The 17,536-nt window shown below is 42.1% G+C and overlaps 1 gene segment (V, D, J or C); it reads right to left on the bottom strand.

Moving 5' to 3' along the window:
• The window catches only part of LOC123606260, a 43,515-nt gene continuing 25,979 nt past the window's right edge, over positions 1–17,536 (bottom strand). Inside the window, 3 exon segments of the C gene segment in view lie at positions 1–603; positions 2,653–2,700; positions 11,102–11,221. Coding sequence covers positions 461–603; positions 2,653–2,700; positions 11,102–11,221 — 311 coding nt within the window.

The raw sequence follows: 17,536 nt of genomic DNA, 5'->3' as shown, positions 1-17,536 counted from the left end.
TACACTTTTGATTATTTTTATTATGCCTGTTATGAACAACAGAACAAAACTCAGGTAGCAAAGATGGCAGCTTCCAGAAATGTAAAACAAAAGGCCTCCAGGCAGTTATCTGCATACAGAGCCCCAGGGGCCGCTATGGAAGCTGCACGCCAAGTGTACTCAGAGGCGAGGGTGCTGGGTGGCTGACCAGCTGGTGGGCATGAAGGAGAGAGCGGTGCTGAAGCCCCCGTGGGTGCCCCCCAGCCCCGCCCCTGAGTCACAGCAGAGTCTGTTCTTGGTGCAGAGTGACATTTCCTGTTTGCCCAGGAGTTTGCAAACCCATTCTGCAATGATGACACATAGAAAAAGACAACGTGTGAGTTGAAATGAACCACCCAGAAAGAAAGCCCCGCTAGACCCTCAGCAGACACTTTTAGTGACAACAGTCAATGGAGAAACATGGACCCTGTGCCACCACGGGTCAGGAACTCTTCCCATTGTCACAGAGTGCCGCTCTCCCAAGCAGACAGATGGCAGTGATGACGGTGTAGACCATGCTCTTGACGAGGAGGAGGAGGTAGGTGTAGTAGGCAGAGGTGTTCGCAAGCTGCAGCTGTAGGGGGTCTAAAGGAAGCCATAGGTTAGTTTCACCTGTGTTTTTGAAAGGCAAGGACTTACCTGAGAGAGGGGTTGACAGCATACATTTCAGATGACCTGGGTTGAAGTGACCACCCAACACCACCACAACCCGACATTAAACATCTACACCCCCATCAGCACTACCACCACCACCAGGACAATTCAGAATCCAGCTTGCAGGTCAACTCAATCACCAACCTCTGAGAAGTTGACTTAGAACATTCCCACATATTCAAAGGAAGAGTCACATTTTTAATGAGCGAATCCAATGGAAAAGATCATTGGTGGTAAAGAGCTCTTAGCACTTCCTCACCCCAACTATGTCTCGAAGTAAGAATAATTGCCAATGTCCATTGACCACAAACTCACCGCCACTTACTTGAGAGCTTCGCATGCAAAACTTTAATCTTATTTAATTGTCAATAACCTCTGAGATTATTATTTTCATTCCCATTTTAAAACTAAATTGAGGATATAGAAGTAATTGCCTAGTGTTCTATCATTAGTACCAGGAGCCAAATATCAAATCCAGGAACATGATGTTCAAGCACATATCCTCAGCTACTGTGTAATTCTGCATCACTTCACGTAATACCTATCCAAGATATCAAATGATTAAGCACAGATGTAAAGCTGAATTGCTTATTTTGAAGGATCTCAGCCATTACATATTGTGCATTCAATGAGATTCCTAGCAATGGTACAAATCATGGAAATTTGGTGGTGTTCATGGTGGGGTGGGTGAGAGGTTTGTGTTAAGAGGGCATTACATAAAATGGAAGTAAGGGATTAATTCAATTTCTCTGCAACTTTAGGAGATCAAACTCATTCCTTTTTCTCCCTGAGTATCTATCATTCTAGCTATTCTGTTATAGGACTATAGTATTTCATATCCTTCGAAGTGTAACGGGAAATACATGATGTTAGAAATAATTAATGACAATAATGATGGACCAGGCTGGCTACTCAATGAACCACAAAGCCAAGGCTTTATCTCCACAAAGTCAGAACCCCAAAATTATTAGCTCTTGGTGTGAAAGGGACCTCAAGGGGTGATGCGATCAAAACTCCTTGCCCTTGGTCAGGTAATATGTTACATAAGGTCCAGAGGCCCCTTGATATTGGACTCGGAGGGCAGATCAGCAAGACTATAGCCAACGCTCCATGTCATTTTCTTACTTTCCCACATATGTTGGAATAAAGGGCTAGAAACCAGTACTTACAATGTGTCCGTTAAATGAGATACCCGATGCTAGACATTCCACATATGTGCTCCTATGGCTTTGCTAACTCAGGCGTTATTTGTGTTATTCCTGGCTGGCTCAGCAAATGTAAGTAATGTGCCCATATTCATGCAACTAATAACGAAACAATTGGGGTGAAAATCCAGTCTGTGGCATCTCCAAAGGGTGCAGCCTGTCTCAAGGCCTTGGCTTTGGACTTAGAGGGAGAATAAAAATTGAGTTAGTATATGAACTCTGGATTCAGTTGTTCCGGGTTGCAGCTCCAGATCTCATTGTGTGGCATGGTGCAAGAGATTTCGTTAATTTTAGCTCATTGCCCTCAGGCGTAAAATGGGAATAAAATCTTCCATGGTGAGTATTAAGAATTAAACAAAAGGCACTCACAGTGCACACAATGCCTTCTGAACGGGAACCTCTCAGTGTCAGTTCATTCATTAACTATGAGCAAGAACAAAGGCTTAAAAAAAACTCCAGAAGCAACTCGATATCATGTTTTCCATAGTCAGTAGAAACAAAGGCCACAGAAGTGAATGAAGTCCATTGCTGAAAGACTTCAGAGGTCCTTGCTGCACCCCTACTTTATGGTCCTCTCATTCCCAAACCTGCATTTACTGTGTGAAGATGATCCCCGGGAAATGATGGATTGACTTAAATTATCACTCAGTCTATTTTGGAAGATCCAACCATTGTGAGGTTTCTATCTGAAGTCAGGGAAGTTTAAAAGTTAACCTGATTGTGAGGGAAAAAATGCTATAGCATAAAATAAAGGCAAGCATATAGACAAACTTACCATTTTCGTCTTTCAAAGAAGCTTCTGTAAAGTTAACAGCAGTGAGCTCTGCAAGAAATAATAGCAAATATTATTTGATTGTTCATATCCATTAATTGGCACGTGGCTGTGTTGTGGATGGATGGATAGGTACATACGTACATACATACATAGATGACAGATAGAATTTGTCATCAGAGAAGAAAGAGTTATTATAAATACGAGCCCACAATTACAGAAAGGGTTGGTCTGATTCTACGTAGCTCAGTAGATCAATTCATACATTGTATTTCTGCACATGGAGATGTTGAAGTTCTTGAATGATGAATGGTTTTTTCTCACAACTAGCAGGTAATGTTTGAGACTGTCTTGTTTTCCTTCTGTGCTCATAGCTCTTAGCACAGAGTCTGCTGTGATGCAGGTGCTCTATAAACACTTGTTGGATGGAGAAATAACCAGAAGCAGTGGCTGTCGTACAGTCCTCGGCACCCACTGCTGACCTGAAGGGTTGCTACCAAAATAAATGCGTCCGACCCTACGATCCACAGCAGAATCTTACATGTTGGAAGGAGTCTGTTCTAGGTAAATTTTCCATCAAGCAAAGAAATCAGTCCTACCTTTCAAGTCACGCACGCCCCACAATGCCCAACTCCCGCATATCACTTTGTGGAGTGGTTGTGCTTGTGGACATGTCAATAATCCTGATGAAAACCAGTTCCTATTGAGTGATTATTACTGTGCCAAACACTTATGCCAAAGGTTCATGTGCATTATCTCATCTGATTCCCCAGTGCCAGTGATGTGAACTGAATTTGGAGGACTCCATGTTACACACAAGGAAATAAGGTTTAGAGGGTTTAAATAACTTATGGAGAGTTGTGCCAGTGATGGGCAGAGCCAGCACTCAGGGATGGTTGTGGGGGGTTAGATGAGTTACAGCATGTGGGAAGTGCCTTGTAAAACAGTCCATAGAAATAGAACATAACTGCACCATTGTGGACTCTTAGACATCATCCCTTCCAGATATCTGAGAAGCTCAGCACCTCAGTGCAAAGATAGAATGACAGGTCAAGTCACATTGATAGCCATCTGAATACATAAAATGTGAGGTGACAGTTGTATTTCTCTATAGTGTTTTAAAAAAAAGCACGATATACAAAATTTCTTAAAAAGATCATTGACAATTGCATGCAGAAAGAGAGAGGTGCAAGATAATTTTGGTTGACTCTTTTTCTGTTCTGGTGAGTGTAATCTTATTTTGGTGCACTATTTAAAAAATGGGTTTAGGGCATAGGTTTTTGGGTAAATCCCAAGAAGGAACATGTTAGTATAAACCTGTTAAGTGTTAAAAGATCTTCAAGAGCTGACTTTAAAGTTCTTAAAGATCTCTTTCTTTCCCATACAGTGACTTTATATTGAAACTAATATAGCCTGTAAGTGTATCAACTAACTGCAATTAAAATAAAAACTTTAAAAAAGATCAATAAAAATCTCTTATCATCCTGCATTGATCAACATAAAGTCATGTGGGTAACAATTTTCATAATAAAATTTGTGTGTGTCCTAGGTGCTCTTTCTTAATTGTGGTTGGTTGAAAACATGGACAAGATGAGTTTTATCTGCCTTTGGAATCACTTCATTGTTTTGTTCTTTCGTGTATATGTATCATAAACACACACACACACACACACACACACACACACACACATAAGCTTTTTTCAAAAACAACAACAAACCAAAAACTTCCAAGAAACAGCACTAGAAATCTGCTGCAGAATAACATTAACAGAAATGCCCCATTAGCTTTGTGGTCATGAGAAGACGCTGGGAAACATTCATTTCAGAAATAGGTGCCAAGTAAGACACGTCATAAAACAGGAACTTCTCCCTTATCATACACATCACCATGGAACTTACTATACCTTTTTACTTTTCTCCAATCACTAGAGAAATAAAAACTTAAGAGGATACTTCAGCCCAATGGTTACATTAAATTTATGCTGTGCTCATTTGCTTCTTTTCTGTTTCTTAGCTATAGAGCTAAAAAATTAGAGCTGCCTGTGTGATCTTGCTTTAGTTAGTTATAAGGAAGGACATAAATAAATACAATAAGTATATGAAAAAATTCATCCGTGGGGCACCTGGGTGGCTCAGTCGGTTAAGTGTCTGACTTTGGCTCAGGTCAAAATCTCATGGTTGGTGGATTCGAGCCCCACGTCGGGCTCTCTGCTGTCAGCATGGAGCCTGCTTCTGATCATCTGTCCCCCTCTCTCTCTGCACTCCCCGCCCCATCAAAATAAATAAATATACCTAAAATTGTTTAATAAAAAACAAAAAGTAAAAAAATTAATCCATGTTATGCTTTCAAGATCAAGCGTTGTTACTGACATAATTTCATGTGCTCTCATCATAGTCCAGCTGAAAGCGAAGTTAATGTGTGGCCCTAATTTGATCGTTAGACACACTAATAATCTGTGAAATCACAAAAATTCATTTGAGTAAATTTTAAAGATCTGATTGATCTATTCACGAATCGGGCAATATCTCATCTGGCAAGTAGAGAGGGGCTCCAAAGAGGCACAGAAATGGGGAGATTTTTAAAGATAGGGAATGAAAAAGGTTATTAGCAAAGAACATTATTATTGCAAGGTCACTCTCATAAGGGGAATGGAGAAGGTCGATCAGTAAACTCCTTAGTGCGGACCAGGAAATGCCCATGTTCGCTGATTCAAGGCTACAGTTCTGGGGGTTGAAACTGCAGTTGGGCAGAGATGAAGTCTTGGTTTACTGGTTTGGGGTCTTAAGCTGAGTGAGGCTATTTTGAGCCTGTGGTTTTCTTTTTAACAGCCCTGCCTTTTGATCAGACTCCCGGTTTAACTTAAAGAGACACAATTGAAGGCATTAACAGCACTCAGCAACTTCTCTGAAGTTTTCAGTTTGTGTGTTCACTCTTCTGATATTCACAGGTCTTGACCTTTTGGCCTGTGAATGTTCAGAGGTTACCGCTTCAGCTCTACAGTGTTTGAGTTGGTCATTCTGTTCTCTTGGTTTCTTTTCTTTTGACATTCCAGTCTTAGAGACATCATTAGTTTGCAGGTAACCAGCTCTGAACTTGCATTTAAAGCTTTTGAGAGAACATAAGGCACCAGGCAGCTTATTGTAATTACAAGATACAGGATAATTCCTCATGTTTGGAGTACAGTTTGAACGGATGGTTCCCAAGACTCAAAGCAATGAAAATCAAGTAACTCTTTGAAGTCAAGAGTCTTGCTCAGTGACCTGATGTTGTTGAGTTTTAACTTCCCCAGACCTGTTAATCGGGGTATAGCAGGTGGTCTTGGTTAGAGGACAGACCCAGCCTTGCTCAGCTAAGAGATAATCAAGGTCTATCTTATTTTCAGGAAGTACTTTTGCGCCAGAGTCTAAGGATTTTTGTTGGGCAGCCATTACTTTAGTAAGAGGTTCTGCAACAAATTCAAGAATGAAGGAGAAGGTCCTGAACATACCTCATTTACAATTTATCCTTAACCAGGGAAGTAGGGCCCCTCCAAAGGAGGGAATCCTGGATCATGGAAGCTTCCTGGGAGGTCCCTTCTAACTCAGGATGTAAACTGAGGGAAGTCAACCAATGAGAGGTCTTCTTTAGCTTGAGTAAAGCTAAGACCAGTTACCTTTACTGCTAGTCTGAAATAGAAGTTTCCTCTAAAGTCCAGAGTTTACCCTTGCTAGCAATTACCTGGGAGAAACAAATGAGGGCCATCGCCAAAGCAAAGGAAAAGAGAAGAGGAAGAAAGGGTTTCACGTTTGATGAAAGTATGAAGGGTGATGTTTCTTAAACCTTTGTTTATTTTTGAGAGAGAGAGACAGAGACCACAAGTGAGGGAAGGTCAGAGAAAGAGGGAGTGGGAGAATCCCAAGCAGGCTCTACACTGTCAGAGCAGAGCCGGGGAGGGGCTCAATCCCATGAACCTTGAGACCATGGCCTGAGCCCAAATCAGGAATTGGACAGTTAACCGACTGAGCCATCCAGGCGCCCTAAAAAATTCTTCCTTCCAGTCTTAATCGATCCTGACCACACATAACATTCCTTTCCAAACATCCCCTTTTACAACTTCTCTTTTACATTCAGGCTTTTTCTTGAGTTTGCCTCTTCAGATAACCAGGCTTGCCTAGGAAAAAAATCTTTTTTTTCCCTCCCTCAAAAACATATTTCCATTTCTCATACTTTTTCTTATTAAAAAGACACATCTTACTTTCCTTGCACTCCAGGTTGTTTCACTTATTATTTCCAGTAGTCTGAATTACATTTATTAAAATTCTGTTCTTTCAGAAACTTCATTTTTAATGCAAGTTAATAAGCAAGCAATTGTTGGGGAGCCTGGGTGGCTCAGTCGGTTAAGCATGACCCTGTGCTTCCTGGGTTTGAGCCCAGCGTCAGGCTCTGTGCTGACATCTCAGACCTCGGAGCCTGGAGCCTGCTTCAGATTCTGTGTCTCCCTCACTCTTTGCCCCTCCCCTGCTTGCACTCTGTCTCTAAAAAATAAATAAATATTTAAATCTTTTTAAATAAAATAAGCCAGCAATTGTGATCTGTTACACCAGCATTTCTTAGATTGGTAAATTTATGGATACATTTCAAAAAGTCTAGAAACATGTGCATCATCATAAAACAATCTTTCAGTAAGTCACAAAATACATTTCTGAATAAGCCCAAGTTATCTTCAGTTTCTCTGCAATACCAAAACCAAAAGTAGGTAAACCTATGTTCATTAACTAACAAGTGAGTGTTTTATCTTACTTGGAAATGATCTAGATATTTAATGAATATAATCTAATTTAATACTTGACTTAACTCAGCAGAACTTTAAGGATTTAGGTCACCAAAAAGATTTGGGAGACTATTTAAAACATTATCTTAAAAAAGTTATTATTTTTTTTTTAAATTTTTTTTTTCAACATTTATTTATTTTTGGGACAGAGAGAGACAGAGCATGAACGGGGGAGGGGCAGAGAGAGAGGGAGACACAGAATCGGAAACAGGCTCCAGGCTCTGAGCCATCAGCCCAGAGCCCGACGCAGGGCTCGAACTCACGGACCGCGAGATCGTGACCTGGCTGAAGTCGGACGCTTAACCCACTGCGCCACCCAGGCGCCCCTTAAAAAAGTTATTTTATTTACATCTTTCAATTTACTTGTTCATGAAGTTGAGCTGAAATTACCCATAAAAAATTTATGAGATGTGGGGAGGGATGGGTTAAATAGGTGATGGGAATAAGGAGTGCCCTCGTCCCCATGAGCACAGGGTGATGTATGAGGTGCTGAATCACTAGATTGTACATCTGAAACTAATAGAACCCTGCCTGTTAACTACACTGGAATTAAAATTAAAACTCAAAAAGAAAAATGTTAGGAAATATCAAAATCCATCATTATCCCAAGCTATTTTCTTTAAGATTTTAAAGAGACCACATCTACTTATTTGACTTTTAGTAAATCCATGCATGTGAAAGTTTTAATTTTAGTGCTAATAACTCTAAAAAATATGTCTATTTTATTTAAAACAACAACCAAATAATTGCCCAGATCATGTGAAGTTGAAACACACATTGGTTAGTTTCTATCATTCTGAGAGGTTTAGAATGCCCAATCGTTGCAAGTGCTTGCCTTCAAACCAAGGAAATGGAGCTCTTTGCAAACTAATTTTGACAATGTCTCCAGAGAGAAAAATATCTCACATTGACGATGTGTATTTGTGGACACACAGATCGCTGCAAAGACCCTTGAGTCACTGATGTTTATGGAGACATTTATGGAGAAAGTGTTAAGATTTATATGTGTCCCCGGGATTATGAAGGACACTGAGCCAGGATTTAGGCACAGGAGGCCTTTAGCAGTTTGTATTTTTTTTTTTTCAACGTTTATTTATTTTTGGGACAGAAAGAGACAGAGCATGAACGGGGGAGGGGCAGAGAGAGAGGGAGACACAGAATCAGAAACAGGCTCCAGGCTCTGAGCCATCAGCCCAGTGCCCGACGCGGGGCTCGAACTCACGGACCGCGAGATCGCGACCTGGCTGAAGTCGGACGCTTAACCGACTGCACCACCCAGGCGCCCCTAGCAGTTTGTATTTTAAAACGGTCTCTTTGGGGCGCCTGGGTGACTCAGTCGGTTAAGTGGCTGACTTCGGCTCAGGTCATGATCTTGCTGTCCGTGAGTTCGAGCCCCGCGTCGGGCTCTGTGCTGACAGCTCAGAGCCTGGAGCCTGTTTCAGATTCTGTGTCTCCCTCTCTCTGACCCTCCCCCATTCATGCTCTGTCTCTCTCTGTCTCAAAAATAAATAAACGTTAAAAAAAATTTAAAAAAATAAATAAAACGGTCTCTTTTCCTTTGTTTCTCTCAGTCCTGGGCGCTTGTGGCCTGTGTTTACATGTCAAAAGTGTGATAAGATTGATCACTTTAAGGGTGAAGAAAGAATGCAAGTTCCTCCAAGAAAGACTTTCTTTTCCAAAAGCCAACCATCTATAAGCCCTTTTCCAGAACTACGAGAAGTGTGGGGGTGGGTGAAGGAACAGGGGCACTCTGGATTGACCCAAGAGCTGCATTTCTGGTTCTGTTCGCATTTGTCGGTCCAGCTGGTCTCAGTGTCTCAAATACTTGGATTTACGTGAAATGACATCAAAGTTTGATCCAAGTATGTGCCTCAATTGGCTTCCTTCCCTCTGAGTGCATAGTTTAAGTTTACTTACATTTTAAGTATTTCTGGCATATGGAATAACCCCCTTGGGTGTAAGATGGGTCCCCAGAGAGGGTGCAGAGAATATTGCCCTCCCCAGATCCAGGGCCACCCACAGTCAAAGCCAAAGGAAGAAACCCATAAGCCACACGTCCCAGGCAGGCAGAGAGCTAAGAGCAGTGATTCAGGATGACGCCAGCAAGGAGGCAATGGCTGTCTCTGGGAGAGGAAGGGTCCATAAGCAATGGGTGTGGGTTTGGAAAGGGTGGGACAACAGGAAATTTTGGTATCCTCCCCGGACCAGGCATGTGGGCAGAGATTTGGAAGAAGTGGATTCTCCTTCGAGTCTCCACCCTTGGATGGCTTCTGCCAGTTTTTGCAGGACCCCTTCTGCTGGCCACGGTATTTACCAGAAATCACTTAACTGTTTAAGGAAATAATGTAGCAGTTTCCAGAAGAACCCTCAGTTTCATCAGCTCTGGGCGGGGCTCATGTGGAGTTCCTCCTATGAAGGTGCATACGGGGGTGTCTGTAAGGCCATTGACTTGGCTGACTTCTGTTTATAGCTGTGGAGTCTTTTCACAGCGAGAAACATTTCACACTGGAGTGAGGGCCCAAAGAGCAAGGAGGGAAGTGGGGGGGGAGTTACGTGAGTCTTACAGTTTTGTTGTTATAGCTACCTGTTCCATCTTTAATTTTCACTAGGCTTTTGCAATGAATGTTTCAAGGAAACTACCTTGGAATTTAAACCTTCTGGAGGCTTCTGCTTATTAATTAATGGAAGTGTCCTCCTTAATTTGAGAACACTTGCTTTTAAACACACTTCTTAAATAATCTTATCTAGTTGGAAAGTTCCCCATGATGTCTATTGTATTTCTAGGACATAATTGCTCTGGGGGCTGGAAGCAGATCTGTGGGATCCTAGCCTCAAATTAAGTGAACACACCCTTTTGTTTAGCCATATGTAGCCGCAAATGAGGTGTAGCCATGTTTCTGTTTGGTCTCCTTTGGGGGTCACCAACCCCAGTTACAAAGCCAGTTTCTCAGGACACAAAGCAAGCTTCCTAAGATTTTGCCATGTTTGATAGGTATCTGTCACTTCTGGGACTATGGTTCTTAGACGTAAAATAAACAGGTGTAATGGAGGGTGGTGTACTTGATTCTTTAGAATTAAGGATCCCATAAGCTCAGACCGGGGGCTTCTCGGACCCGAACTAATACATAAAATGGATGTGTCTTCAGATGGGGAAAGTGCATGATTTAGAGTGTAGCTCCTTGCAGGGACGTTTTCTCAGTTTGATGAGTTACTTAGTGCCAACTGAGCCCTTTCCCTGACCAAGTTACACTATCAAGGGAGTGTTCTTGAGATGATGAGCATTCTAACGGCCTTTAAATGCCTGACTCATGCCCGCCAATTTTGTGGGTTTTTCTGCATCTGAGACCCTTGTGAGCAGTAGCCTTTATCTACACAAAACCAGACAAACAATTATGTGCACCTTAGGGTGTGGGCTGTAGGCAAGGGATGATACTGCATTCTGGCCAGAACGATGCTCTGTGTGTGACACCAACAATTCTCCTGGAGGCTCACTGAGGTTTCCACCTGGGGAGCTGTGGTCTGATGGGTTAGGGGCTTAGCTCCTGGCAGATCCTTCTGCCACTTTAGTTGGGCTCCAGACAAATGTGCCAGCCCAAGGTGACCCGCCCCAGAAAGGAAGCCCAGTGCGATCAGAAACTCACCCGAGGCACTTGAAAATGGTGATGTAGACAGTGTACTCGAAGGGCTCACGGTTACCGGCCTTGTGTTTCTACTTGTCTCTGATTCCGTCTGGGAGCCCACTTTGGATCCCGTCACCAAATCTGCTAAATAACAAACATTCAACCAAGTAAATATTAAAGATCTAATGGCTGTTTTAATCAAGTGAATTATGAGTCTGGCAACATCCCACCTAGCAAGTAGAGGGGACCTCCAAAGGGTTATAGAGAAGGAAAGGTTTCTAACAATAGAAGGGGAGTGCAGAAAAGGGGGACAGAAGGAGTCAATCCATGAACTTAATAGTGCTGACCAGGAAATTCCCATGTCAACTGGTTATAGGTTACTGTTCTGGGGGTTGAAATTGCACTTGGGCTAGATATTAAATCTTGCTTGAGGGAGCGAGGAAGATGGCGGCATAGGAGGACGCTGGGCTCACCGCGCGTCCTGCTGATCACTTAGATTACACCTACACCTGCTTAAATAACCCAGAAAACCGCCAGAGGATTAGCAGAACGGAGTCTCCGGAGCCAAGCCCCGGAGAGGGGCCCCTCCTGAAGTGGATCACCGAAGGAGAAGAGAGCTAAGCCTGCCCCTCCTACCCCCGTGCACCTTGCCTACCCACCCCAGCTAATACGCCAGATCCCCAGCATCACAAGCCTGGCAGTGTGCAAGTAGCCCAGAAGGGCCATGCCACCCCACAGTGAATCCCGCCCCTAGGAGAGGGGAAGAGAAAGCACACACCAGTCTGACTGTGGCCCCAGCGGTGGGCTGGGGGCAGACATCAGGTCGGACTGTGGCCCCGCCCACCAACTCCAGTTATACACCACAGCACAGGGGAAGTGCCCTGCAGGTCCTCACCACTCCAGGGACTATCCAAAATGACCAAACGGAAGAATTCCCCTCAGAAGAATCTCCAGGAAATAACAACAGCTAATGAACTGATCAAAAAGGATTTAAATAATATAACAGAAAGTGAATTTAGAATAATAGTCATAAAATTAATCTCTGGGCTTGAAAACAGTATAGAGGACAGCAGAGAATCTCTTGCTACAGAGATCAAGGGACTAAGGAACAGTCACGAGGAGCTGAAAAACGCTTTAAACGAAATGCAAAACAAAATGGAAACCACCACGGCTCGGATTGAAGAGGCAGAGGAGAGAATAGGTGAACTAGAAGATAAAGTTATGGAAAAAGAGGAAGCTGAGAAAAAGAGAGATAAAAAAATCCAGGAGTATGAGGGGAAAATTAGAGAACTAAGTGATACACTAAAAAGAAATAATATACGCATAATTGGTATCCCAGAGGAGGAAGAGAGAGGGAAAGGTGCTGAAGGGGTACTTGAAGAAATAATAGCTGAGAACTTCCCTGAACCGGGGAAGGAAAAAGGCATTGAAATCCAAGAGGCACAGAGAACTCCCTTCAGACGTAACTTGAATCGATCCTCTGCACGACATATCATAGTGAAACTGGCAAAATACAAGGATAAAGAGAAAATTCTGAAAGCAGCAAGGGGCAAACGTGCCCTCACATATAAAGGGAGACCTATAAGACTCGTGACTGATCTCTCTTTTGAAACTTGGCAGGCCAGAAAGGATTGGCACGAGATTTTCAGGATGCTACACAGCAAAAATATGCAGCCGAGAATCCTTTATCCAGCAAGTCTGTCATTTAGAATAGAAGGAGAGATAAAGGTCTTCCCAAACAAACAAAAACTGAAGGAATTCGTCACCACTAAACCAGCCCTACAAGAGATCCTAAGGGGGATCCTGTGAGACAAAGTACCAGAGACATCACTACAAGCATAAAACATACAGACATCACAATGACTCTAAACCTGTATCTTTCTATAATAACACTGAATGTAAATGGATTAAATGCGCCAACCAAAAGACATAGGGTATCAGAATGGATAAAAAAAACAAGACCCATCTATTTGCTGTCTACAAGAGACTCATTTTAGACCTGAGGACACCTTTAGATTGAGAGTGAGGGGATGGAGAACGATTTATCATGCTACTGGAAGCCAAAAGAAAGCTGGAGTAGCCATACTTATATCAGACAAACTAGACTTTAAATTAAAGGCTGGAACAAGAGATGAAGAAGGGCATTATATAATAATTACAGGGTCTATCCATCAGGAAGAGCTAACAATTATAAATGTCTATGCGCCGAATACCGGAGCCCCCAAATATATAAAACAATTACTCATAAACATAAGCAACCTTATTGATAAGAATGTAGTAATTGCAGGGGACTTTAACACCCCACTTACAGAAATGGATAGATCATCTAGACACACGGTCAATAAAGAAACAAGGGCCCTGAATGAGACATTGGATCAGATAGACTTGACAGATATATTTAGAACTCTGCATCCCAAAGCAACAGAATATACTTTCTTCTCGAGTGCACATGGAACATTCTCCAAGATAGATCATATACTGGGTCACAAAACAGCCCTTCATAAGTTTACAAGAATTGAAATTATACCATGCATACTTTCAGACCACAATGCTATGAAGCTTGAAATCAACCACAGGAAAAAGTCTGGAAAACCTCCAAAAGCGTGGAGGTTACAGAACACCCTACTAACGAATGAGTGGGTCAACCAGGCAATTAGAGAAGAAATTAAAAAATATATGGAAACAAACGAAAATGAAAATACAACAATCCAAACGCTTTGGGACGCAGCGAAGGCAGCCCTCAGAGGAAAATACATTGCAATCCAGGCCTATCTCAAGAAACAAGAAAAATCCCAAATACAAAATCAAACAGCACACCTAAAGGAAATAGAAGCAGAGCAGCAAAGGCAGCCTAAACCCAGCAGAAGAAGAGAAATAATAAAGACCAGAGCAGAAGTAAACAATATAGAATCTAAAAAAACTGTAGAGCAGATCAACGAAACCAAGAGTTGGTTTTTTGAAAAAATAAACAAAATTGACAAACCTCTAGCCAGCCTTCTCAAAAAGAAAAGGGAGATGACCCAAATAGATAAAATCATGAATGAAAATGGAATTATTACAACCAATCCCTCAGAGATACAAACAATTATCAGGGAATACTATGAAAAATTATATGCTGACAAATTGGACAACCTGGAAGAAATGGACAAATTCCTAAACACCCACACTCTTCCAAAACTCAATCAGGAGGAAAGAGAAAGCTTGAACAGACCCATAACCAGCGAAGGAATTGAATCGGTTATCAAAAATCTCCCAACAAATAAGAGTCCAGGACCAGATGGCTTCCCAGGGGAGTTCTACCAGACGTTTAAAGCAGAGATAATACCTATCCTTCTCAAGCTATTCCAAGAAATAGAAAGGGAAGGAAAACTTCCAGACTCATTCTATGAAGCCAGTATTACTTTGATTCCTAAACCAGACAGAGACCCAGTAAAAAAAGAGAACTACAGGCCAATATCCCTGATGAATATGGATGCAAAAATTCTCAATAAGATACTAGCAAATCGAATTCAATGGCATATAAAAAGAATTATTCACCATGATCAAGTGGGATTCATTCCTGGGATGCAGGGCTGGTTCAACATTCGCAAATCAATCAACGTGATACATCACATTAACAAAAAAAAAGAGAAGAACCATATGATCCTGTCAATCGATGCAGAAAAGGCCTTTGACAAAATCCAGCACCCTTTCTTAATAAAAACCCTTGAGAAAGTCGAGATAGAAGGAACATACTTAAAGATCATAAAAGCCATTTATGAAAAGCCCACAGCTAACATCATCCTCCACGGGGAAAAACTGAGAGCTTTTTCCCTAAGATCAGGAACACGACAGGGATGCCCACTCTCACCGCTGTTGTTTAACATAGTGCTGGAAGTTCTAGCATCAGCAATCAGACAACAAAAGGAAATCAAAGGCATCAAAATTGGCAAAGATGAAGTCAACCTTTCGCTTTTTGCAGATGACATGATATTATACATGGAAAATCCGATAGACTCCACCAAAAGTCTGCTAGAACTGATACATGAATTCAGCAAAGTTGCAGGATACAAAATCAATGTACAGAAGTCAGTTGCATTCTTATACACTAACAATGAAGCAACAGAAAGACAAATAAAGAAACGGATCCCATTCACAATTGCACCAAGAAGCATAAAATACCTAGGAATAAATCTAACCAAAGATGTAAAAGATCTGTATGCTGAAAACTATAGAAAGCTCATGAAGGAAATGGAAGAAGATTTAAAGAAATGGAAAGACATTCCCTGCTCATGGATTGGAAGAATAAATATTGTCAAAATGTCAATACTACCCAAAGCTATCTACACATTCAATGCAATCCCAATCAAAATTGCACCAGCATTCTTCTCGAAACTAGAACAAGCAATCCTAAAATTCATATGGAACCACAAAAGGCCCCGAATAGCCAATGTAATTTTGAAGAAGAAGACCAAAGCAGGAGGCATCACAATCCCAGACTTTAGCCTCTACTACAAAGCTGTCATCATCAAGACAGCATGGTATTGGCACAAAAACAGACACATAGACCAATGGAATAGAATAGAAACCCCAGAACTAGACCCACAAACGTATGGCCAACTCATCTTTGACAAAGCAGGAAAGAACATCCAATGGAAAACAGACAGTCTCTTTAACAAATGGTGCTGGGAGAACTGGACAGCAACATGCAGAAGGTTGAAACTAGACCACTTTCTCACACCATTCACAAAAATAAACTCAAAATGGATAAAGGACCTGAATGTGAGACAGGAAACGATCAAAACCCTAGAGGAGAAAGCAGGAAAAGACCTCTCTGACCTTAGCCGTAGCAATCTCTTACTCGACACATCCCCAAAGGCAAGGGAATTAAAAGCTAAAGTGAATTACTGGGACCTTATGAAGATAAAAAGCTTCTGCACAGCAAAGGAAACAACCAACAAAACTAAAAGGCAACCAACGGAATGGGAAAAGATATTTGCAAATGACATGTCGAACAAAGGGCTAGTATCCAAAATCTATAAAGAGCTCACCAAACTCCACACCCGAAAAACAAATAACAAATGGGCAGAAAACATGAATAGACACTTCTCTAAAGAAGACATCCGGATGGCCAACAGGCACATGAAAAGATGTTCAACGTTGCTCCTTATCAGGGAAATACAAATCAAAACCACACTCAGATATCACCTCACGCCAGTCAGAGTGGCCAAAATGAACAAATCAGGAGACTATAGATGCTGGAGAGGATGTGGAGAAACGGGAACCCTCTTGCACTGTTGGTGGGAATGCAAATTGGTGCAGCCGCTCTGGAAAGCAGTGTGGAGGTTCCTCAGAAAATTAAAAATAGACCTACCCTATGACCCAGCAGTAGCACTGCTAGGAGTTTACCCAAGGGATACAGGAGTGCTGATGCATAAGGGCACTTGTACCCCAATGTTCATAGCAGCACTCTCAACAATAGCCAAATTATGGAAAGAGCCTAAATGTCCATCAACTGATGAATGGATAAAGAAATTGTGGTTTATATACACAATGGAATACTACGTGGCAATGAGAAAGAATGAAATCTGGCCTTTTGTAGCAACGTGGATGGAACTGGAGAGTGTGATGCTAAGTGAAATAAGCCATGCAGAGAAAGACAGATACCATATGGTTTCACTCTTATGTGGATCCTGAGAAACTTAACAGGAACCCATGGGGGAGGGGGAGGAAAAAAGAAAAAAAAAAAGAGGTTAGAGTGGGAGAGAGCCAAAGCATAAGAGACTGTTAAAAACTGAGAACAAACTGAGGGTTGATGGGGGGTGGGAGGAAGGGGAGGGTGGGTGATGAGTATTGAGGAGGGCACCTTTGGGGATGAGCACTGGGTGTTGTATGTTTATTTGGCAATAAATTTCATATATTAAAAATAAATAAATAAATAAATAAATAAATCTTGCTTGAGTGACTTGAGGCTTTAAGCTACGTGTTGCCACTATGGGTCTATGGTTTTCTTCTTTCCAGACCCAAAAAGATGAAGACTGATGTCAGAAATTGAGACTCGTATACAGAAAGCTCTTCACATGTCCTGTTATGTGCTTGTTCCCCACTGCTTGCGAGGGGCTTGATAACCCCCGGGAAGAGTATGAACTGGTTCCTTCTTAGGGGCCCTCTGGGGCCCTGGTCTGGCATGTCCATGCTCAGGACTTGACTTCTGAGTCTAGAGAGTTACTGGGTCACAGTGGGGCCAGAGCACATTCAGCTCTGCCCACACTATCTAAATACGTGCAGTGTCTACACCAATGGGCTCCTTTGGGACACTGTGCCTGAATCACGGGTGACAGGAGGGAAAGGAAAAGGATATTTGCCCTACTGTAGTGATGTTTCTGGGGACAGGGGTCCCTCCAGTATCCCCTCCAGGCCTGGCGCACGCTCGGACAGCAGGAAGTGTTTGCTAGGCAGCATTTACTAATGGTAAGA

The sequence above is a fragment of the Leopardus geoffroyi genome, chromosome A2, assembly GCF_018350155.1.
Source record: "Leopardus geoffroyi isolate Oge1 chromosome A2, O.geoffroyi_Oge1_pat1.0, whole genome shotgun sequence".
Taxonomy (NCBI): Eukaryota; Metazoa; Chordata; class Mammalia; order Carnivora; family Felidae; genus Leopardus; species Leopardus geoffroyi.
The sequence above is the reverse complement of the archived record's forward strand: the minus strand, read 5'-3'. Positions and strand labels throughout refer to the sequence as shown.